At 45.0% G+C, this 24163-nt stretch overlaps 1 protein-coding gene across 1 annotated transcript; it reads left to right on the top strand.

Annotated features, from left to right (window-relative positions):
• The first annotated feature begins 347 nt into the window (after positions 1-347).
• Positions 348-21925, top strand: HHIPL1 (HHIP like 1). The gene is made up of 9 exons (XM_005506179.3): positions 348-1018; positions 5769-6415; positions 8623-8766; positions 9326-9654; positions 11718-11844; positions 12714-12859; positions 15836-15917; positions 17753-17835; positions 20425-21925. Exons 1-9 carry the CDS (start codon positions 743-745, stop codon positions 21027-21029), a joined length of 2439 nt encoding a protein of 812 aa, XP_005506236.2. The 5' UTR covers positions 348-742; the 3' UTR covers positions 21030-21925.
• The last annotated feature ends 2238 nt before the right edge of the window (positions 21926-24163 follow it).

Here is a 24163-nt window from a genome sequence, read left to right as displayed (position 1 = left end):
TTCCTAATGGGAAATATGTTGGGCTCTCTACACTACACAGTATAAAGCCTACGTCAGACCTTTCCAGCCTCTGAGATGAATCTAATGAGAATCTCACCCCAAGACAAGATAGGATGCCAAAGGACGTAGAAGCACTAGTTGTAGCAAAGCTAAGTTTTCTTCGTTTTAGATACATCCATCAACTGTACAAACTCAAAATGCTATTATCTGCCATATTTTGGTCATATTATATAAAAAATTCAATAAAATAACCGAGCCAACCAGCCAACGCTTGGGGAGTCATTCTAAGGAACTTGTTCCCAGTGTGACATATCCCAGTGTTAAATACTCCAGTGTGACACCCTGCGCTGACTGTACAGCCAAGTACCTGCCAGGTTGCGGTCTGGGTGGAATCAAACTAAAAACGCCTTTCCAAAACCATCACCGAAACGTAAGCGCGTTGTGCAGAAGCTGCGTTCCTAAGAGCCCAGCGCTGCCAAGGCAGAGGCCGGAGCCCGGGGCCGCCCGACCTCGGCGGCGGGGAGACCTCGAGGCGGGCGCGTCGGGACGGGACGGGACGGGACGGGACGGGACGGGACCGCCGCTCTCCGCGTCCTTTCTGCCGCGGGGGGGAGCGAGGCGGCGGGGCCGACCGAGCCTCCGCGCAGCCGGGCCGGGCCGCAGCACCCCCAGCCCCACCGCCGGCTCGGCCCGGGGAGCAGCGCTGCGCGGTGCCGCCGCCCTCCGCGCCCGCGGGGCGGTCATGCGGGGGCTGCGCGGGGCGCGGGCGGCATTGGCGCTGCTGCTGGCGGCGGCGCTGGCCCCGGGGCCGGCGCGACCGCACCCGCAGTGCCTGGACTTCAAGCCGCCGTTCCGGCCGCCGCGGGGCCTCGCCTTCTGCCGCCGCTACGCCGACTTCGGCTGCTGCGACCTGAGCCGCGACAGCGCCCTGCTCCAGCGCTTCTACCGCCTCAGCGCCCGCCTCGACGGGGCCACCTACGCCGCCTGCGCCGGGCACCTGCAGGACCTGCTCTGCCAGGTGAGGCCGCACCGAGATCACGGGGGCTCTGCTGCGCTTGGGGCTCCCGCTTTGCAGACACTTAAGCCGCACAGGGGGCTGCCACTGTTGCACCACACAGGGGGCTTCAGCATGGTGCTTTGGCCATGCAGCGTGCCCTCGCCCATGCATGGGTGCTACATCCCTGTCAGGGTGCTTTGACCCAGGTGTGGGTGCTTCTACCTGTGCAGGGCTGCATCAAGCCCACGTGTGGATGCTTCAGCCCAGGTGTGGATGCTTCAGCATGGGTGCATTGGTGTGTGGGGATGCACTGGTCCAGGCACAGGTACTTGGGACCTCACTGGGATGCATGAGCCATGATGCAGACTCATCTGCCCAGGAATGACTGCACCCACCTGTGCAAGGCTGCATCGGTACAAGCAGAGCCCAGGGGTGTGTGAGCTGTGGCATTAGTGCCCAGCCCAGATAGGAGTACACGGACCCCCAGATACGTGCCTCAGCCGTACCATTAGTGCCTTGCCCCAGGTGCGTTGACCTATGTGTGGGTACATCGGGGATTAGTGCAGCAGCTTTGACGTGTGCTTCCAGGCACTGTCAGAAGCAACTGTCTGTCATCTGTGGACTTTTCTGCTTTTGGCAGGTGTTTGAAAGAGGAATAGGGATGTTCTGCTTTAACTTATGAGCAGCAGTGCTCCAAGATGGGTGTGTGGGCAATTACAATTTGCAGACCCCCCCCTCACCCTGCCAGGGTTAGATGCTTGGAACTGGTGAAGATACCCAGGAGGGGACCTGCCTGCACAAAACATGCCCCTTGTTACAGCCAACTCATGGATGGGATCAGGTGTTTTTTTGTACTTGGTTACAGCATCCTGAGATGCTTTTGGCATGTGCCAGGTGCTGACAGTCCTGACTGTGGGTGCAGAGTAATGCCTGAGGATGTGGCCTAGAAACCATCCTGCACAGGGGAAATTTCCACTCAGGGTTGATGCTCTTTGGCCAGATATGATAACAAGATGATCACAGTCTGTGCAGAGCGAAGCCTGTGACCCTATCATCAGCAGTGGCCTCGTGTGTATGGAAATGCCCCTGAGACAAAGCAGTGGCAGCTCTGTGCTGTGCAAGTGTAAATCTTAAATTAATTCAGACAGCAGGGTCTCATCTGCTGTGCTCAGATGGGTTCAAAGTGGCTTTGCAGAAACCCTGCTCTTAGCATTTTGCAGGGTACCTCTTGTGTTCCTGAAAGTGTGAAGAGAAAGACAAGCCTTTTCCACAACATCTTCTAGAGATTTGACTTTTATTTCATCTCACGTTGTACTGGAAGCAAAAAACCTTTGAATATCTTCCTGAAGCGAGCAGTGTCCAAAAGTCCATTTGCAGATGGGAAACCTGTTAGCAGTGCCTGCTAAACACTGCTTCTGCCTCTGGAAGTGATAAGTAAGTCTTCTGCGTGCATCAGAAACCCAACCATTGAAAATTTGTTTAGAAGCAGTGAAGTTAAATGGGGGTGGGAAAAATGATTCACTGAAATGTTCTGATGAGCTGCGTGCATCACCAGCCCAGCTGTGGCTACAAACCACCACCTCTGGCCATGCAAGCACAAAATGGAAGTTCAAGTATTGCAAACACTCCAGAGCACTCTGCTTCCATTAACTCAGTATATATACAATTTATACCCTAGATCTGAATTAATAAGTGGGTTTCTGTGACTTACTCAGCACACTTCTATCTCTTTCTGCTCACAATTCATGATTTCTCTCAAATGTGATCAAATTATTTTGACAAGCGTCTCAGCTTGTATTTGTGGTAAGGATTCCAACTTTTTTTAAATTGTGATTTGCTACATGGTCCTGTTTCTGTTCCTTGTAGAAGGGCAAATGGAGGAGCAGCAACATCCTTCCCTCAATGCTGCCCATGATCCCCCAATGCCAAAACAGGGTTTTTCCCCCACCCAGAAGCAAGCTGAGAGGATGACTTTGGCAGTGGGTCATCTCTCTGCCTGCCCCACAGCCTCAGCACCTGGGAGTATTTTGATGGGAGGCAGCAGGTCTCAGGGATGTGTGTGGATGTTGATTATTCTGTGGTGGGAAACAGGACACCAAACTGGGGGAGAGCAGATGCCTTGTTCTGCTTCTCAGAGAACAGCTTGCTTAAAGGCTCGAATTTCCAGATGGAGGTGGACAGGGAACGTCAGGGATTACGTGAAGAGTCCCGTTGCTTCCTCTGGGCTGAGAGCAGCAGTAAATAAGCCATTGTTTGATGTGGGTGTTCATCCAAATTTAGATCGTTGCAATTCCTCAGATACATAGCTGCCTCTGAATTCCTGGAACAGATAGGGTGGATTTGGCTAACATGTCTTAATGTCACTTGCTTTATTTTCTGATCAGTTCTTTTCATAGTGTAAGCTTGTTCCAGCCCTACTGGAGTTACTGATCATCAGCCCATTAGTTTCCTTGGTCTTTGGACCATGTAATAGTTTAAAATGAATGAGCAGACCATGTCATTTGGAAATGTAAAATTAGATCTGTTAGTGATGCTGGCCTGTGACCGAGTGTAGAGTTTCTCAGTGTTTTGAGTCCGTGAACGTGACAAGATGATGCAAAGGGTGAAAGACCACACATTTGATTCAAAAGCAGGGAAATTCAGGATCAGGCATCAGGCTTCATCTCTTGTGAAACAGAAGTTGGAAGATATTACAACTGTATCTGCAAAATGCCCTGAACATGTGCTCAGGTAGTGTCTGGCTAGTGATAGATCTCTGTGCATCACTGCCAGTGTAATGCCACAGTAGATCGCCGTGTGCCACCAGGAACATGGTAAGAAGTGAAGAAGTCGTCCACAACTGCTCCTCAAACACACCCCAGGCTGGGCTGAACAGCCCACGGCAGCAAAGGGACAGGGAAACCACACCTCTGTGCTATTTGCAATTCTGATGCTGAACCCAGGACATTGCTTTAAAATGCCTGGGATATCTGCTGGCTTTGAAGAAGGCTTTCGGAGAACCAGGTACACCCCGGCACTCAAGCGGTGGTCTTCACTCTGAATGTGTAACGCCAATAGGCAGCAACAGACTGAGCTCCCCTCCAGCCCTGCCTTCACGTTCCCTTTCTATCTCATTTTCATTTCGTTTTTAAGGCCAAATTTTCAGTCATTAACTACTGCATCGCCAAATGCCCCAGCTCTTTCTGTCCCTGGCACACCTCATGTAACCAAGCTGAGTGCTGTTACCCAATCTGCCTGTAATTTCAGTGTTTTGTGTCACACTCAATCTCCTTTTTGCCACATTAATTGCTGCTCATTTGAAGGCATAATTACCTTCATTTTGCAATGAATGGCTTGACATTCCAGAAGGAAAGCTTATTGTACACTAACAATCTGTTATATGGCCTCTCAGTTTATAATGGTTTGTAATGGAAAATAAAATAAAAATTAAATATTGTGTGTGCTTATCAGCTAATTTAAATACTTCAGTATCTCAGATGTTATATCTTTTCAGCTATTGAATAATGCTGTAATCTGCATTAAGAAATAGCTCCCTATAGATTTAGAAACAGCTCCCTATATTTTTTTTTAAGTAAGCTGGCTTTGCTTGGAAGGAGTGCCATCTAGGAATTTAAAAATGCAGAATTTATTCAAGAAGGATATTTTCTCTTCCTGCCTTTCTTGCCTCAGTTATTTAGCTGCTCTGTGAATGTAACTGAGCTTCCACTGAGTCATGTTATGTTATTTGGAGAGCACTTTTGAGATGCTTGTCGGGAAGATGTATTGCAAGTGGAAAATAGTGTGTGTTTATTACAAAGAAAAATCCTTGCAAAGCAGAACTGAGTCACTTTGGGCAGTTTGTAATTTACAGACAGTTTTACTGGATTGCAGTGGCTTTTTACATAAGGAAAATGTGCCTGTCGGAGTTCTCGTATTGGAGAATACAAATGAACTGGGTAAACTCGATTCAGTCTTCAGGCAGATTTCCAAGGCTGCACCTTCCACAAAGTAGGATTGTGCTGCAGCCGCTGCCAGCGGACCTTGCCTGGATTGCAGCCATTTGGTGCTCATTCTCTGAAATCCTGTAGACTGAGCCTCCATCGCAGAACTTGGTGACCAGTATCGTGATCATGAGATTAATTTCACCACTTCCAATCAGTTATATAAAGTGTCTGTACGCAAATACCCACCAGCAAATGCAGTTTGACCCAATCAAAGCTTTTGTGCACTGACAGCATCCCAGCGCTGGCTCTCCTTCTCCTCCTCTTCTCTTACACTTTCTTATCCTACCTCGTCCAACCTGTAAATCACATCTGTGTTTGAGATGCATGTCTGGATTGTTGGATGACCAGATATGGAAGTCATAGGCTTTTGCCCTGCCGACCTGTCCTGTTCCCTCCTTCGCCTGGAGAAGCAAGATCTGAATCTTCTTAGCTAACTCATACATAAAGTCAGAGCATTGAAGACAGAAAAGTCTCTTTGTCCCCATTACAGTCTGCTAGGGCGATGCAGCAAGATATGTGTCATTGCTGGTTTTCTTGTGTTAGTGCTATGGCTGGAATAAATGAATAACAGCATACAGGAGCCAGCTTTCACCAGGAATACTAAAGATCATTTCTGTGAATGCTGAAATAAACACCCTTTCTAAGATCTTTTTCTCTGTTGATATATCTTCAGAATATACTACAACATATGTTGTAATTAAGGTGAAATTTCTCCAATTAGTATTGCTGCTCAGCTGTTTCAAATGTGGTCCAAGAAATGGCTTAAAGCTTTTTCTCTGTCCCTCTAGGAATGTTCTCCATATGCGGCTCACTTGTACGATGCCGAGGATCCCTCCACCCCCGTGCGGACGATACCAGGACTTTGTCAAGACTATTGCCGGCAAGTGTGGCAAAAATGCCGCTCCATTTTTCGCTATCTCTCTACAGACCGAGAGCTAATTGCACTGGAGAACAACATGGCAAAATTCTGCCGCTACCTGTCCTTGGAGGACACAGACTACTGTTTTCCACACCTGCTGGCTAACCAGAACCTTAACCAAAACCTGGGCTTAGTGACCGCCGACGCGGAGGGCTGTCTCCAGCTCTGCCTTGTAGAGGTCGCCAATGGGCTGCGCAATCCTGTTGCAATGGTCCATGCCAATGATGGTACCCACAGGTTCTTCATTGCGGAGCAGGTTGGCCTGGTGTGGACCTACCTCCCCGATCGATCCAGGCTTGAAAAGCCATTTCTGAACATCAGCGAAGCCGTACTTACCTCACCTTGGGAAGGAGACGAGAGAGGTTTTCTAGGTATTGTCTTCCATCCTAAATTCAAATTTAATGGTAAAGTGTATGTCTACTATTCAGTTGAAGTTCGTTATGAAGAGAGAATCCGAATCAGTGAGTTCAGAATTTCTGCTGCTGACATGAATGCTTTGGACCATAGTTCTGAAAGGTATTGTACACACATTTCTCTAGCAAATGTATTTAAGATCTCACAGGGCAGCTTGTGCATTTTTAAAGGCAATTAACTAATGACACTTATTTAGCTTGATGCTGTTCTTGCATTCCAGTGTGGTAGCAATACAGTCTAAGTCCATGTCTGGCTTACTGAGACAGAGAATGTGCCCATCCTCTGTGGATGAACTGCACCTAGGGATAAGAGATAAATCTTCTGACATTTCTCAGTTCTGGCATGTCAGAAGATTTAACTGAACATTGATGAAATGTTATTTATTTAAATGTATTTGGGGGTTTGGGGTTTGGTTGGGTTGGTTTTTATTTTTTTTTTGGTATTGTAATTATTACCCTTTAAAACAGACTTCTGCAAAGCATGAGTGAAATTCATTCCAAAGCCAAAGGTTTCCAAAATCAGTATAAATAAGCTCAGTGATACTGAAACCAGGATGTACTTGGCCCCATGTTTCTTTATCTGAATGACAGCTCAACCCTGTGATATTACAAATTTAATATCAAATTAAATAATATACAAACCACTGTCCTATTACTGAGTACATTTTGGCTGGAAATTTCGTTTGACTCTGATTGTGCCGTTGATCCACATTAATATACACAGATAATGAGAGGTTTGTTTGTGGAGTTAGTCTATATATTTATCTGTTGCAGAACCACATAATAGAACCACTGTTTTAAGAGATCCTGGAATACTATTAATGTTAAGATTTTTGCTTTGTTACAAGGGTTGTATTAGGGCTTTCCAGATACTCAGCAGTGGACGATTCTAGCTCAAATATGCACGTATCCTAAATGATATAAATGGGAGGCTGGTTTATCAAGCAATTACAGCAATTCAGTGTAACTAGTACTGTAGATGACAGGTAATGGGGAATTTAAATGTGGTCCTCAGGGAAGCAAGTCAGGAGCTTAAACCTGCAGATGTCAGGGCCCATGAGCTGTCTTGTTTAAAAATCCTCCAGCTCTACTTTGTAACATTTTCTATGCTTATTTAGCTGATGGCTGGTATGGCAAAAAGCTTAAGAAAACAAAATTGTGGTCCCGTTGTGCTTGTGTAGGCACGGCTCCCACTGACTTCATCCCAAGATGCTGCCCAAGAGGGAGCTTGGGCCAACACGTGCTGTGCGTTGCCTTAGCAGGAAGGCCTGTGTCTGTTTGCTGGCAGATTTTTGCTCGATGCGCTTTGTTTTTTTCCATCTTCTTTGGGAGGGTGAGGAGGATTCACCTTAATGTCCACACAGGATCTTCCCTCGCTCCTGCTGCTGGCGGGCACTTGTGCCCCTGTGCACACTTCCCCTGGTTCAGAGGTGGGATGTTCAGCAGCAGGTGACAGAATAATTACATAACTGGGTTGTTCCTTCCCAAAATTTACATTCTGGTCACGATTCTAACAATCAGTACTTTCAGAGGGGAAAACAACTAAAAATGAGGTGGTATAAGTATTATAATTTGGTTGTGCAGCTATTAAGAGGCACTGTCAGCATGAAACCTGGACTTTTTTAGAAGCTGGAGTAACTTAAACTTCAATTGTTATACCTGGCAACATCTGCTGCGTGTATTTGTGGCTTCACCTTTCTAAAAAGTTATATTCTTAGATATTTCGCCCTTTTCAAAATGTTCATTTGTTGGTGGGGCTGCTTTTAACCACTCTTTAAGTTCATAAAGTCCTGTGTATGTAATTATCATTTACAGATTCTTCTCTCTTTAAGAAGTCAGCTATTACTTAATGTTTGAAAAGTTTTAGGTTCACCTTGAAAGCGCCTGTCAGGATTGTGCCAAATGCTGCACAGATGCACACGTGGATTGGAATCCTTTCTCTTGCAGTTTGCAATTGGATTTAAGCTGAGATGCCTTTTCCAAAAAAAAAAAGAAAAAAAATAACAAGGAGGAAGAAAGAATCAAAGGAAAAGTATAATTGATTAAAAGTATATTCTGTCGCGTGATTTCCCAGATTTTCCTTATTACTTAATTTGGTGTTTCTGTAATCTGGAGAATACTTTGGAATTATTTAAGGTTAGAAAATTAACTATACAGAAGTAAAATTCACTGGCGTGGATATGGAGGAATTTGCATCAAAAGTGATCTGTAGCTGTTTCCATGTGTCAGTGGCAACACTGGAGTGACATTGCTCTGCCCTCTCCTTAGGGCTTGTGCAGTAGGTAATGCCTCCTCCCTGGTTTTGTTTAGGATAATCCTGGAAATAGAAGAACCTGCTTCCAACCATAACGGAGGAGAGCTACTCTTCGGAGATGACGGTTATCTCTATATATTTACTGGAGATGGAGGCATGGCTGGGGATCCTTTTGGGACCTTTGGAAATGCCCAGAACAAGTGAGAGACCCTAAAACCTTGTGTGTGCCTTGTGTCATCCTTGGGTTGAGAAGAAGAGAAACTGGGGGATGTAAATCGAGGGGGATTTTCTGTCTCGGGTTTACTGTTTCCTTAAGGCCCACACTGATGTTTGTGCAGACATGTAGGCATATTAGGGGAGGCTATCAAGGTATGTCTTTTTTCCCTGTGAGCAGCAGTAATTCTTGAGCCTTCCAGCTGTCTGCTCAGAGACCAGTTTTTGGCAAGTGGAGGGGGGTCTGTGATATGGAAGGAGCGGACTCATCCCTGTGGCAGCTCCAAGGCACCAGTGTGCATCTGTGGGGCAGCAGGTCGCGGGATGTCAGTGCCGCAAAGTCAGGCTCTTCGGTGGCCTGGGACAAATGAAATGATCTTGAAATGGTTGGTTTTTTTCAGAAATATTGAAAGACTTGTCTTTTCCAAACCAGAAAGAATAAAACCCTAGCCTGCTAAAAAACCTCATCTCTGATGTTTAACCAAGGTCTAGTTTTATTTCTTTTTTTTTTTTTTCCTTTTCCTTTCACTTCTTCTCCCAACACAGATCAACTCTGCTGGGCAAAGTGCTGCGAATCGATGTGAACAACAACGACCGTGGGCCTCTGTATCGAATCCCTCCCGACAACCCTTTTCTCGATGACCCCATGGCTCGCCCTGAAATCTATGCGTATGGTGTGAGAAATATGTGGCGCTGCTCTTTCGATAGGGGCGAACCTCAAACCAAGGAAGGGAAAGGACGGCTGTTCTGCGGAGACGTGGGGCAGAATAAATATGAAGAAATCGACATTGTCGAGAAAGGCAAAAATTATGGCTGGAGGGCAAGGGAAGGATTCAGCTGTTATGATAAAAAACTTTGCACCAATTCTTCAATGGGTAAATAGATATTGTCTCTAAATTACTTGTCTCTCACTATGCAGTTTTCTGCACCATCATTTCTAATTCCTGCCTCCAAAGCCTGGTTGTATGGTGGAAAACACATATTTCTGAGATGCAAATCTATGCTGTCTCAGTCTAGAAGGGAGCTGAACTGGAAATACACCTGTATGGTGTGTTTTTATTTCTTTTATCTATGCCAAAAGGAAAACTTTCTTTTTTTTTTTTATATAACTTTTCAAAGCTGGATTCAGGGTGTTAGCTGGCTGGCTGAATTCCAGTGTACGTGTGAAGTCAGAGTGTATTGTGTTGCAACGTCTGATGTGGACCACATCTTGTGCTGGAGCATCTCCCCAGAGATCCAGGGGGGCAGTGGGCTGGCACTCATTTGCACTGGCTGAAATTCTGTTTTTTTCTGTGTGCTATGTGGTGGTGTTTAACTTCCTTCCTTTTATTAACTTAGTTTAACTTCCTTCCTTTTATTAACTTAACTACAAGGGCAGTGGTAGTGATTAAGTGGTTTTTTTAATAAAAATTTTGAGAGCAGGGAGCAGATTTTTTGCATTCCTTTTTGCTGAAGCAGTTGTCAGAGAGCCCGTTTAGTGCTCTCCTGTGTGACAGCACCTGTGTGAGCATTCATGGCAAGCACTTTACTGAGGTCTCCAGGGATTTGAAACAATCTCTTATGCCTTTAGAGACCCTTTTGTTAGAACAGTGAAATGTCACAACCCCTTTAAAATGATAAGTGAAGCTGAAGTGTAGAAAATACTGGCTTTAGATTCAATGCCCTTGGTGCAAGTACCTTGCTGGCAGAGCTGCTGGCTTTGCTACTTGAGGCATCTGCTACATGGGCAGGGAGAAAGGCTGTGAGGAAGTGGAGGGGTGGGTACCTGTAAAACAAGGGCAACAGAAGACATGGAAGAGAGCATCCAGTGGATACCCTCAAAATCAGGGCATCTTCCTCTGTTTTGCCTCTGTGTCGTGTTTTAACTTACATTGTAAAATTAATATGCCAGTGCCACATCTTGCGTGTGCCATACCATAAATATTTTATGGCCCTTTCAGGTTAAATTCCCCTGTCTCAGAGAAACAGAAGCTATTTGTGCTGACATCTGACATATCTTTTCATTACCACCTGCAGTCTAGAGTTACCTGTCTCTTTTTTTCCCTTTCACCACCGAAACAACGCTGCATTGGGCAGGCATCTCCTGCATGGGTGCACTGACTCTAGACTCTTAGAGCAACCTGCAAATAAGAATCATACAATCACAGAATAGTTTGGGTTGGAAGGGACCATCAAAGCTCATCTAGCCCAACCCCCCTGCAATGAGCAGGGACATCTTTACCCAGATCAGGTTGCTCAGAGCCCAGTCCAGCCTGGCCTTGAACATTTCTAGGGATGGGGCATCTACCACCTCCCTGGGCAACCTGGGCCAGTGTTTTACCACCCTCATTGGAAAAAATTCCTTCCTCATGTCTGGCCTGAATCTCCCTTCTATTAGTTTAAAGCTTTTAACCCTTGTCCTGTCACAACACACCTGCTAGAAAGTCTGTCCCCATCTTTCTTACAGGCCCCCATTACGTACTGAAAGGCCATAATAAGGTCTCCCTGGAGCCTTCACTTCTCCAGGCTGAACAACCCCAACTCTCAGCCTGTCAGCTCATAGCTAAACCAGCCAGGCTGTGTAGAAATGGGCCAGAAGTGGCACTAACAGAGCTGGTTTGTAGCAGGAAGAGAAGGGCTCAGGAGAAGGTTGAGGCGTGTGGGTGATAGACAGCACTCAGGCTTTTCAGGGATTTGGCTTTTGTTGCAAGTGAAATGCTGGCCAGTCTCGCTGAGCTGGGTTGTCCTTGGTTAGCATAGCCAGCGTGCTTCTGAAAAGGTGAAAATTGCGGTTCTGAAAAGGTGAAAATCACACTATGACTCCATCAGCACTTCAGTTTATTAGAAGATGCTTGAGTGAACCTGATGGTAGTGTGCTCGTCTCAGAACTATCTAGATAAAGAGCTATTCTCCATCACGTGTAAAACAACACAAGTCACAGGTCTTTTCCCCCCTACAGATGATGTGCTTCCAATTTACGCGTATCCACACAAAATGGGGAAATCTGTTACAGGAGGCTATGTCTATCGGGGTTGTGAGTCTCCAAACTTGAATGGCCTCTACATATTTGGTGATTTTATGAGTGGGTAAGTAAATAGTTCAGATACTTATGAAGCTGTACCCCAAGCTGAAGTCCTCCAGTGATACTACACTTGCCTGCAAGTGCTCATGCAGTCTAACAACAGAGGACATGCTACTGCTTGCTGGTTGCAAGCACTGCATGGAGCTTGACTGCTCATTACAGCAGGTTCACATGGCATGTTTTATATAACCTTTATTCCATGGTGTTGTGCAGGAATGCAAGCTTTGCATTCCAGCAGCCCTCGATGCTGCTGATTCACATTGTATCAGTACAAATAAAGGGGGAATGGTACAGTGTTCATTTAAAGTCCTGGGAGTGGTATAAAAGAACATTTGAATGCATTCTAAAAAAAAAATAAAATAAAAAAACACTGATGCAATGCTTCGAGACAATGAAGTTATTGGAGGAAAAAAATGTATTGTCCAGCAGTGACTCTGCTGCAAACCCGTGACAAGGCAGGCATGAGACCTCTCCTGCCTTTGCTGTTGTGCATCCCCCAGCCCTCCCGCACGCAGCCCCCGCACTGCCTGCCCTGGCTGATGCGCTGGTCCTGGGCACAGGAGAGATGCTCCAGAGCCACAGTGAAGCCAGGTGCTCTACATCTGTGGCAGGGCCGCACCAAATAGTCTGATATCCCTTAAGCCCTCCTCTGTTGCTTTTTCATGTGCTTGTGTTGCCTTTGAAAGACAAGGTGTTGCAGAGGCATGTAATGTGCTTGTTTTAATATTAACAATCCTTTGTTTTTCAGAGGAGCTGCAGTTCCTATTGCAGCTTATGCGGGTAGGAATCATTAAACATCCTTTCAGGTGTCCTCATTACTGTTCATAAATCACCTTCTTGGTTGTATTGCAGAAGTGTTCTTTTGCCTTACAGACGCCTGATGTCTTTGAAGGAGGATCGTGCTACCGGAGAGTGGAAGTACAGTGAAATCTGCATGGGGGCAGGACAAACATGCATGTTCCCTGGGCTTATCAATAACTACTACCAGTACATCATCTCCTTTGCTGAAGATGAAGCAGGTAATCTTTTAACTTTCTGTCACACTGAGTGGCATGCTTGTGGTTTCTCTTTGGAGAAAGATAAAGACAGGAGAAAGGGTCAGAGAGGACTCCTGCGAGGTGGCAGGTGGTAGAGGGGCAGAGCACAAGTCTGTCAGTGTTTAAAGTGCCAGTGGGTGAGATTCCCTCTCAGTTCTGCTCAATATCAAACCAGAGTTACAGTCCCAATTTTGAGGCAGGGGGACCTGGAGAGACAGTTCCCTGCAGGAGTGAGGCTGAGCGCGCTGCTGCCCGCACCCCCGCAGTAGAGCACAGCTTAGAAAAGAAATGCCATTCTTCAGTGCCATGCCATGGGGAATACAGGCCCTGAGAGGCTGAAAAGGTGATACCCAAATGAGAGCAAGTCTATGCTCTTGGCCAGTCAAGAAGGCTGTTGATGTTATTGATGGATACAGGGAAGCAGATGTAATGAACAGTAATTATGAACTGGCTCACCCTGACCTGGAATATCAGTACCTCTTGAGGTGAAGCAGAATGAAAGCCCTATGTTATGTCTTGAGTAAGGCATCAGCAAAAAGTTGCTTAAGTCCATATTTTATTAGTGCCAGCTGGGAATTTGCCTTGCGTGGGACGGAAGTCTCAGTGGAGCTTTGCATAGCTGCATTTTAAGGCTGGAGACATTCTGCTTTCTAGGAGAGAGCTGCTGTGACTTGAAAAGGAGGAAATAAAGAGTCCAGAGTGAACACTGGTGGTCTCTCCCTTTGTTCGTACAAGGGTATGATTAACTGCTGAACCCTGCGGCTGGGCAGGCAGAGTGTGCAGCCCCTGGCTGGGGATGTGGAGAGAATGAGCCCCACAGTGTTTAGCCCCATTGCTTAGTAGTCTCATGTGCGACTCAGCAGTGCAGGAGATTGTGTTCTGTCCTGTTGTGGGAAGGTCCTGGCTCGTGGTCACAAGTGCCTGCTTCCAGGATGCCCCAGTTTTTAAACTTCTTTTTTTCCTGCAGATTATGTCAAGCGTGGATGTAGCACAAATACAATATGCATTGTATGTCATATAAATGCAAATTTTATAATGTAAATGCAAATATTTTAAGTATTAGCTCAAAAGTTTGACTTTGGAATTATATCTTTTTTGGAGTTAAAATCCATTTTCTTTAATCGTTAATGTTCACGGAAGGTAGAGCTGGTTTGCAGTACTCTGGAATTAATGATATCTTACCCTAAAATCAGAATAACAGCTTAAATCAGCTTTATGCCAGTTCAGAGGGCTGCCAAGTGCAGTATCAGGCTGTTAACTGCAGCCCTTGCTCATGCACTTGTGGGGCAGCGTCTGCCTGGTCCTGCACCTCTGAGGGGGTGAAACACTACCCTGTGCTTTTCACACATACTTTGCATAAGCATAATAGAGCTGAATGGAAATCTGGGCTGGAGCCTGTTCTCAGAGGTAGTTATTTGCCTTGTGTTTGCTTTATTATAATGGAAAGAAATCTGTTGATAACATTTAGTGAATTTTCTTTATCTGCAAGGAACAGTCCTCTCTTGCACCTTTTTGGTGTTTCAGGAGCCTGTTTTTTTACAAGTTTATCACACAGTTTATTTTAACAAGCTTTTCTTCACAGAAGCGTTTGTTTTTTGAGGTTGTTGCTCTGATGAATGTCAATCCAGCTGGTGCAGTAAATGTGTTTTTGCAGTGGGGACACCTATATTTTTGGCTCATTGCACAGCCGCTACAAAATCAGCAGTCCCGTCTCCTGGCAGCTGAACATGTCGGGGACACCCCAGGCACCGTGCTGTGTCTGCAGGGCTCACGTGTGACAGCCCGTGTGCTTCGTGGCCTGAGCATCCATATTTCTACTCAATAATTTCCAGGGTAGAGGGGTGGGATGCAAGTGCACATTGCAGCACCACAAGATGCAGTGCCAGGCGATTCCTAACCTTGTTTGGATCAAGGCCACCTCTGATTGTGGTTAATGGAGCTCACCAGAAAAAGGAATAAACCAGTCAGGAGTGGCCAGAGGCATCTGGTTTCTGCCCCAGGAGCACTTGGAGGAGCTCGGCCAGGGCAGCGGGAGGGAAAGGAGGAGGAGGGAGGCCCAGCAGCCACAGTACCAGCCACCACCAACTGCCCCCACCTTCCTTTGCCCGCTCTGACCCCTCTGCTCCTTCTCCTCTTCCACTTGGAGTACCCATAGGATCTCCAAAGAAATCTGCCTTGCTCTTTAAGCAGGTCTTCTTTGCCTCTTTTTCTTCCTTTTTTTTGAAATATTGCAAATTTGTATTTTCTCTCCTATCATTTTAATTGCACTTCTAAAACACTTGAGCTGGCAAAAGAGAAAGGACAGTGATGAAGGGACTGCTTAACCCGACTTCCCCTGCATGACAGGAGGAAAAGGATGGAAATGCAGTTAAGAGAAAATAAGTCAAAGAAAAGGTGATGGACATTGTTTGGCTAAAGGTCAAGCCCTGTCCATGTGACCTGACATGACCAGACCTGCCTTTCATGTGAGATACATCTCATGTTGTGAGTGTGCTGGAGAAAGGAAAACCAAAATCTTGTTCTCCTATAATTCACCTCAAAGGAGGGCTTCATGCAAAAGAGCAGAAGACAGTGCAAACAATCTTGATTTCCTTTCATTTTGTTCCAACAAAGGGAATTCAGGGTCAAACAGTTTTGCGTTAGTGAAGTTAAAGGACACAGACCAGACTGAGATGACAGCTGAAGTCTGGGCAGCTGAACCTGCAGTGGAAATTTGTCCAAATAATGTTTCATGACAATATGTAAAAGCTCCCACTCACTAAGAGTATTTTATGCCACTGGACTGCAGCTGAACTCTCCCTACAAACTCAAATACAAGCCTGCCTTGTTTTTCTCCAATAGCCGGATCTCTATGTCAGTCCCAGTTTTCTTGATGCTCTGTGAGTTAACGCCCTTGTGCTGCACAGAACAGAAATTCCATGGAGAGTTTTCATGGCTGTGTTTCTTTTTTTTCTCCAGGGGAACTTTACTTCATGTCTACTGGCGTACCAAGTGCCACGGCTCCCCATGGAGTGGTATACAAAGTGGTGGACACCTCTAGGTATGAGATGTTCGTGTTGCAAAGCCTAAATGTGGTGCAGTGTGTCCAGGTGTGGATGTGATGGATGATGTTGACTGACTAACCATCTCTTCTCCCATGCTGGGCCCTTTTGTGGACCTTGATCAAGGAACATCTGGAGCAACCCATTGTGGGTCTGCTTTACTCCTGCAGTCATGGGACTCAGTGTTACTTGGTGATCACCAACTTGTTATGGGGCCTGGTGGTGTTATGCAGGTTGGGAGATTTGTTCTTGAAAGCTAAAGGAGTATTTTATGGGTGAGATATCTTTCTTGGACACAGTTTCTCTAGATTCCTGCTCAGAAGGAGGCAGTTTTTCTAAAGGTAGTTTATTCTCAGCTCCTCTCCATCCCTTGTAGTCAGGTCCATCTCTCATAAGACCCCCACACCCAAGCAGCTACAGCTGAAGCTGACCCAGCATTACCTGCAGTGCTTTCTCGGGAAACTAGAAATTAATGTCAAAAAGTAAGTTATTTTTTCTGTTTCAAAGAGGAAAGTGGTTTGGACAAGGAAACAAGACCATTGTTACACCTTCTGGATCCCATGTGCGCATATCTTCAGACTGGGCAAGCAGGGAATAGCTGTGTTCTATGAGAAGACTTATAGCTGTTTTTTCCATCTTCCTGTTTTTTAAGTGTTACTATTATTGGCAAAACACCAAAATACTTTCAGCCAGACATTCAGAGTGAGACTTTTGTAGCTTTTATTTTTTTAAATGGATTAAATTTATAGCTTTAGCTACCTGAGCATTTTGAACCAAACCCCTTTTTTTGGTTTTATGTTGGAACCAGACCCCAAAATTAAACAGCCCCCAGAGCTGCCACGTGTTTTCCTCCAACTCTGCTCTGTCAGGAGCATTTTCCATTATCTAACACAGTGGAAGACTTCCCGTAAACTGGGTATTAAGAGGCTGGTATTATGCAACTCCTGCAAAAATAAAGCAGAAGTTGAAAGAACATTGTAAGTTTAAGTTTAAAAAGAATTTTCTCTAGTGTGTAGAGTACAGAAAAGACTCACAGGAAAATTCATAAAAGTAGGGAACGTCCCTGTGGCAGTAGTCCAGAGAGGAGTTCTTTGCCTTCCACAGAAATGCAAATGCAAAAAGTCCTAATTACAAAGGAGTTATATCCTCAAAATGCAAACATCAGGCATTTTTGAACCAGTTTGAAAACCTCTGAAGAAGGTTGCAGATTAGTAAGCCAGACAGTGTAGGAAAAAGTGATGATGAACTGGATGCAATTTCTCAGAAGTGAGATATTCTTCCAAATTTGTGTCAAAATAACATGTTGTTATAAGAGGAAGCCTTTGTAGGAGACATTTAAGAGTTCTTGTTTGAAACTAGTGCATTTTTGGTACTGCTTTTTTCATAGTTCATCTTTTGTTTTGGCTTTACATACGTAGTGGGTGATTCCGCCTCTCTGAAGACAGCCTGAATACTTGCGTACACATGACCTTTATGTCAGATGTTCAATATACACTGTCTAGTTTTGTGATTTTTGTCTACAGCCTGATTAATCTTTTTCTATAATGCCTGAACCTGCCAATGTTTTATTTCCTTAATGAATTGCGCAGTAGCAAGTGAAAACACAGCCATAGGACTCCACTGCCTTGTGAATATTTGGACTTTGATCAACAGAGATATGTGATTTTTTAATTATGTTTTCTACTGTGAGAGATTACTTGGATCATTTAAACAGACATTTATTTTTTTTTTTTCCAATGAGCATTACATTCATTAAAGAACAATGGGAAGCAAAGACTCACAATGCCAGGGGAAAGGAGTTAATTGTACACTGTATGTGTCCCTTTTTTCACAGGAGAGCACCACCAGGAAAATGCCGAGTTGAGCCATCGCCAGTGAAAGTAAAAAGCAAGCGCATCCAGTTTGTGCCAAAGGAAAGTAAGTGTCACTGTTGCTGTTTATTACTGGTGCATGTTAGCTGGCAGTAAATACGAAGTCCAGGCTCGCACTATCTCCACATGTGTGGAGACCACCCAGAACTTCACTCTTCAGAGTATCCTCAAAATTAATTCTCACCAGCTGTTTTGGATCTGAACACTTTGTTCAAATAAGGCATAAGGTATCTCCCCTTTCCCAGATGTGTTGAATCTTCTCTGCAGTTTCTGCCCCTGTAGATTTTCCCTTTTCCATGCTACACCGTACCTGTTTCATTCCGACCACCTTGGTTTCCTCATAACTCTACTGAGGTCCTGTACTTGATGGTGTTTTTCAGTGCTAAGAGATTTCTCAATGCCTTCAGGTAGTGAGGAGCACTTCAGGAGCTGAAGGGCATGATGGCTCAAGGGTTGGGAAGTGGCTCATTGAGCAAGGTGTGAGCTGAGTCATTGTTAGCTCTGGGTGAGAGAATATGGGGTGAGGAAACACTCCCAAAAGAATCATCATGATCAGCCATTCAGATGAACTTTTGGTTTATCCAAACCCTCCAGGGCTTTTTGTTTGCATCATACTGAGTGAAGTATTGTACTGCTGAAGCTGGAGCAGTCAATGAGGTAGCTGAATCTGCAGCAGACCAAGTACTATTTATGTTAAATGCAAAACTCAAAATATGTTATTAGGATTTCAAAATTAGATTAGGCACTATCACCTTTCTTTTCCCCTGTGCATTTTGTTTACACATGTGAGTACCTAGGCAGTACTCTAACCACTTTGCCATGAAGTTAATATTACTGTAGGAACTCTAATGTCAGAATACTCTAATTTTTAATTACATTAATCGTTTTACACTGCATTTGAGTCACTGACAGTTCCTACAGCTTTGATTTCAGGGAGGAATGAGGGCACTCAGCACATTGCAAGATTGAGCCTTTAAGGTGGAACAAGATCTAAGGCTAATTATTAACTGTTGACATGCCTGAGCACTCAGCACATCTTCAGAAACATTCTGCTTTGCAAGCTGTGCACAGTTTCCAAACACTGGTGACTTGGTTCATGTTCAACCAGCTCTGTCTCTGTTTCTGCTTATGCATTATTCTCTATGCAAGTCCAGCGTTCATATTTTTAAACTACATGTATAACAACATATTTTGGGGTTGCTTACAAGGTAGTTTTCATCATAAAATAAAAGAAACGGTGGGAGAGATTCTGCTAAGTGTCTCAAGAACTTAATTCCTGTGTAGGTGAAAACCAAGCATGAAGATTTTGATTCAGAAGAACACAAACAGGACTTGTAGCTGTAAATATTTTGCTGTTTTGGTTAGTGTATAGTGTGAATGCAACAGAATTGCCAAAGCATGCAGCTTGCATTAGCTGCATGAGTGCATTTGTTGGAAGTGTATTTAATAAATAGCTTGACAAAGCGTAATATATAATAACAACTTGATTCAGTGAGGTGAAAAGCACTCCCAGGTGGCCATTAGCTTTCAGGCAGCCCTACATATTATTTTATGAGTTTCAGGATTTTAAGTGCTTTGCCAGATCAGGCTCCAGCAACTGAGGTGTGCACAGGCAAGGCTTTCACACTTGTTTCTTGCCTTCAGAACCTCAGCTTCCAAAGAAAGGAAATATTTTCATGCAACAAACACAATTCCTCTTCAAAGAGTGTTATTTGGAAAAACTGGAGTGCTGTACAGGTTTGTCTTTTGGGGACAATAGATACTAAGCACAAATAAGACATATTTTTCCTTGTCTCTGTACTACAAATGATGAATGAGAATGGATAAATGTTGGATACAATTCAAAAAGTTGTGATGTCTTTGCAAATCTATGTGACACCATCGCAACTCAGTAGATTGTTATTCTGAGTAATTCTGAATTGCTTCTTCTGGCATGCTAAAACTTATTTTTAAGCTAAAAATAGAGTGCTTGTGAATAAACAAGTCCAGTAACGCCTGGAAACTGTGACAGCAAAGAATTTTCAGCTCCTCAGAGTTCAAGGCTCTTTTATTTTTTTCGTAAGGAAGAAAAAACCCAACCCCAAATCGTGTTTTATGTGTTGTCCTGGCAACTCTGCTCCTTTTGCACATTCCAGTTGCCAGAGAGAATTGATTTTCAATGTTCCTGATTTCAGCTCCTTTGAATAAAGCATCTGGCCCAGTGGGGAGGCCGAGCTCCTCTGGTAACGATCCAATCATTAGTAATGAAGAGAAGAGCAGAAATAGTGCCTGTCTTTAAAATGCTTTCAGCAGGGGAGAAGGGTAGGGTGGAGAACTCCTTTTCTGACTGTGAAACTCCAGCACCCACCCTTTAGTGGCCAGGCTGAAGTTTTGCCAATAAATCGCTTGGACTTGTCTTCTCGGGAAAGGATTACTCGTTGGCACTGAGCCCCGCTGTCCTCTCTGCTAACTAAAAGCAGCCGACATTTTTCGCTGAGGAAATACTGGCTCACGGAGCATTCTTGCTTCTCAACAACAAGTCAGCAAATTCCAATAAATGAGTTAAGTAAAAAATCAGGGCTAGTTTCATATAGTTGTATTTAAGTAGCATCCATAGAATGACAGACTCATGGTTTCCTGGGTTTTCCCCCAACAGAGCTTATTGTGAAAACACCGACACCACGTCCCCGGCTGAAGGCCACAGCCGAGGTCCCAGGGCGGGGCAGGACAGACCCCAAAACCCCCCATGCACCAGCCGTGGACTGGGTGGGCCAAGCCCCACCACTGCCGGGAAACCGGAGCTGGACGCCCCCCACACCAACACCCAGCAGCAGGACCCCAAGGCCCCGCAAGGGAGGAGGACGGAGGGGGCAGCGCAGGAAGAAGAAGCCCCCCAGCACGGCCCCGCCGCTGCGAAACGGCGCAGTGCGGCTCATGGAGCAGCAGGGCCGCGGCCGGAGCCGGGGCCGGGTGGAGGTTTACATCGAGGGTGAGTGGGGCACGGTGTGCGACGATGGCTGGAGCTCGGCCGCCGCCGCCGTGGTGTGCCGCCAGCTGGGCTTCCCCTACGTGGTGCGGGCCAGCAAGAAGGCAGAATTTGGGGAAGGGAGCTCCCTTCGCATTCTCCTGGATGATGTCCAGTGCTCCGGGCAGGAGGAGACGCTGCTGGAGTGTGCCCATGCTGAGGTTGGCACGCACAACTGCTCCCACGAGGAGGATGCCGGCGTGGTGTGCAGCCGGCAGGAGGTGGCCGACTGGTGACAGAGGAGCTGGTGGGACTCGGAGCACGGCCCCTTCTTGCCCAGCCCTCTAAACCGGAGTCAGTACTGAGGAGGGGGTGCTCTGCCTTGAGGGTGCAGCATCTGTTCAAAGGGATGTTGCTGTTCTCTTTGTGTTCATCCCCATCCCCATCTGCCTTGGAAGCAAAGAAAAAGTAAAATGAAGCAGTGACTTGAGGATGTTGTGGGCGGGGACTGCAATTGTATAGGGTTTTGTATAAGAAAAACCCAAACATCAGCCATTATAGGCTAGAAAAAAGGTGCATCCTGTTACCACTTTCACCTTTCAAAATACAGCATTCCCCAACCATGTTTCACAGTGTTTTGCCAAAAAAAAAAAAAATTCCAAAATTACCACGCTTTGCTCTTGCTTGTGGAAGCATTTATGTTGTTTGGTTTGGTTTGCCACCTGCAGCTCTGAGTGGTGGTTTCTAAGCGTGCATAAATCTGTGACTCTACTTGCAGGATACAGAAGTAGAATTTTTGGTTAACTTTCCATGCACTGGTTTAGAGGAAAAGGATTCCTCTGTAACGCTTTGTATTTGTGTAAGCCTACTGGTTATCAGACATAACCGCATCTAAGCAATATCAGGTAAATTAGGAAATGTCATAGCATACTGCCTGGAAAATATTTCTTCAGTTTACACTAGCCTAAGTGAAAAGAAAATCTGGCCTTTTTTACATAACAGGATTATTATGCAGTTCAGCTCTGAAGATACTTTGTACAAGTTTCTCCATTTTCTCAGACATTGTGAAGCCACATGTTTTTGCATTCAGTTTTTCAGAGGTGTGAATGACTAGACAAAAGGTAATGTACTGGGGTAATAATCCTGCACTATTTACCCCTTTTGAAAGGATATTAAAAAAACCCAAAACTCATTTTGTCTGAAATGTTTTTTTTTTCACCCAAGTGGTGATTGGAGACAAATGGTCTCCTCTTCTGTGGTTTCTCTGCACTTGCTAGCATTTTGCCTAGTTAAGTTTTCCCTGATATAATCAGGATAGGTTTTAGCTTGCTGCTTACACAAGAACATAAGAAAGACAAGACGAAACAAATGTAAAATGATGAGTGCATCCAGAAGATTTCACAAGCAAAACCTTGTATCTAAAGCTTTTACTGTGGATGTTTATTTTAATTCTCCAATTAGGAGTTGACAGTGTTCTTCTTTGCCTAAAACATTGACGCATATGGTACATGAATGCGGTTTTGTGTTTCCTGAACTGTCTGATATACACATTAAATACTGTTTTATATTGCAGGATATCTTCACAATACAAAAGCAGATGATCAGAAAAATAGCAATGTCTCCCTAGTTCTTTTCAAGTATAAAGGAGGGAGCAAAATACTACTCTTACTTTGTTGGAAAACCTACAAATGCCATCAGTCACTAGAACGTCATTGGGCTTTTCTCACTGCAGTGAAGGTGCAAACGCATCTGTGCATCTGTCTTAAGCACAGACATTCACTTCAGGCACATCAAAACGTTCAGGGAACCGGAGAGCCCTTTGTACATTCTTCTGTTAAAAGAGTTGGTGTTTCTTGAGCTGATGGGACTGGAGGGCTGAACAAAAACATAAAATGGAGATACAATCTTTCTTCTTCCAAATTCCTCTTCCGCTTCTTCTGGCTGCTTAGCCAAATTTCAGCTAACTCTAGCTGTGAGATTTTTAAGGAGAATTTTGGTTGTAGTTAAAAACTTCTGGGTAGAAAAAAGGCCTGTGCAACAAAAGTTACACTAAATTGAGATAATTTGAGGATGTCTGCCACAGACCAATTAGACAGGAATTTTGCCATCATTTTCCAGGTATTTAATATTCTTTTTCTGATGTAACTGTTGGTTACCATATGCATGCTATAGGCCATTTGATTCTCCTGAGGCCACCTACTCCTTGCATATTGCTGGTGGTGACTGCCACCAGCCCCCAGCTGGAAGTCCCTCTGTGACCACAGTCTCTGGTGACAGCTAAAGGCACATGGGAGCCAGTCCAGGAGGAGCAGCGGTCAGTAGGTCCGAGCTGTGCCGTGCCTCAGAAGACAGCAAGCACAGAGCCGTACACCCCCAGGGGTTTGCTGCCGGTATTCTGTGGGTGCCTCTGGCTTCACAGGGGAAATATTTATCAGCAGAAGAAGAGAAAGGGCTTGCAACTAAGTTTTGTCCTCCCTTTTCCTTTCTCCCAGTCTACATTGAGTGGGGAAGGCATTCAAGTAGGCGCCAGTTGAGTACACATGGATGTGTGTGCACGTCTGTGACAGCCAGCCCTGTACGCTGTTATGATGCTGGGAAAATATTTCTGACCATTGTGGTCCCTTCCAGGCTTAAAACATATCTACTCTAAATCCTGGTATTTGTCAGTCAAGTTCCCTGGTATTTAAATAATAAGCCTGTACTATTCAAAGCACAGAAGTACATGTACATTTAAATACCTTATATATCATCTGCTGTTTAATAGGATTATTATTGATTGAATTTTTTTTTTATTTAAAAATGCTTTCATATTCCAAGATGTAACACAAATTGAACTTTAGATAAACTGATAAGCCCTGCTACTTCATTTGGACATGCCAGTACACCACCTGGATGCTGATTCAGGATGAAGGTCTTAAAATAGCCCAGAATAATGCTGGTTACGACAGTGCAGCTGCTTTTCTGCATATGTTATGTGGCAGTCCCAGAATTTTGTCTGGTAACAATATGGTTTGTTGCCTTCTCTCCTGATTCACCTCTGTGTCTAAGACAGGAGCATCTGCATTTCTCCTTACACATTTTTCCTTTCCTTATGTTAGCACAGCTGCATCACATGGAGGACCCAGCAGATCTCAAAGGGAACAGTGTAGACCCAGCCTTGCTACCTCTTTTTCTCTGCCTCCAAGGCAGAGTAGCTCTGTGCAGAGTCAGCTGGGTTTTTTTTTCACTTTGCTTCTGCAACCCAGCATCAGCCCAAGCACTGCCATGCTGCATTGCAGCCTGTGGTATAGACATTATCTTCAGGCCAAAATCATTTGAACTTCCCATGTTCTTGCCAAGACATCCGTTATACAAATCCTCCCACAAGTACTGGGAAAAAAACTTTAGAGCTTGCTGCCAAAGCAACGGAGAGATAGGGAAACAGGTAGGG

The sequence above is a fragment of the Columba livia genome, chromosome 5 (genome assembly GCF_036013475.1).
Source record: "Columba livia isolate bColLiv1 breed racing homer chromosome 5, bColLiv1.pat.W.v2, whole genome shotgun sequence".
Lineage (NCBI taxonomy): Eukaryota > Metazoa > Chordata > Aves > Columbiformes > Columbidae > Columba > Columba livia.
This window is presented reverse-complemented; position numbering and strand designations above follow the sequence as displayed.

Bases quoted from the DNA above. Each gene is read 5' to 3' on its own strand.
- HHIPL1 (XM_005506179.3), top strand. From the start codon at position 743: ATGCGGGGGCTGCGCGGGGCGCGGGCGGCATTGGCGCTGCTGCTGGCG. The intron at 11,845-12,713 runs GTAAGTAAATAG...TTTGCCTTACAG, and splicing joins TTTGGTGATTTTATGAGTGG to ACGCCTGATGTCTTTGAAGG. The intron at 12,860-15,835 runs GTAATCTTTTAA...TTTTTTCTCCAG, and splicing joins CTTTGCTGAAGATGAAGCAG to GGGAACTTTACTTCATGTCT.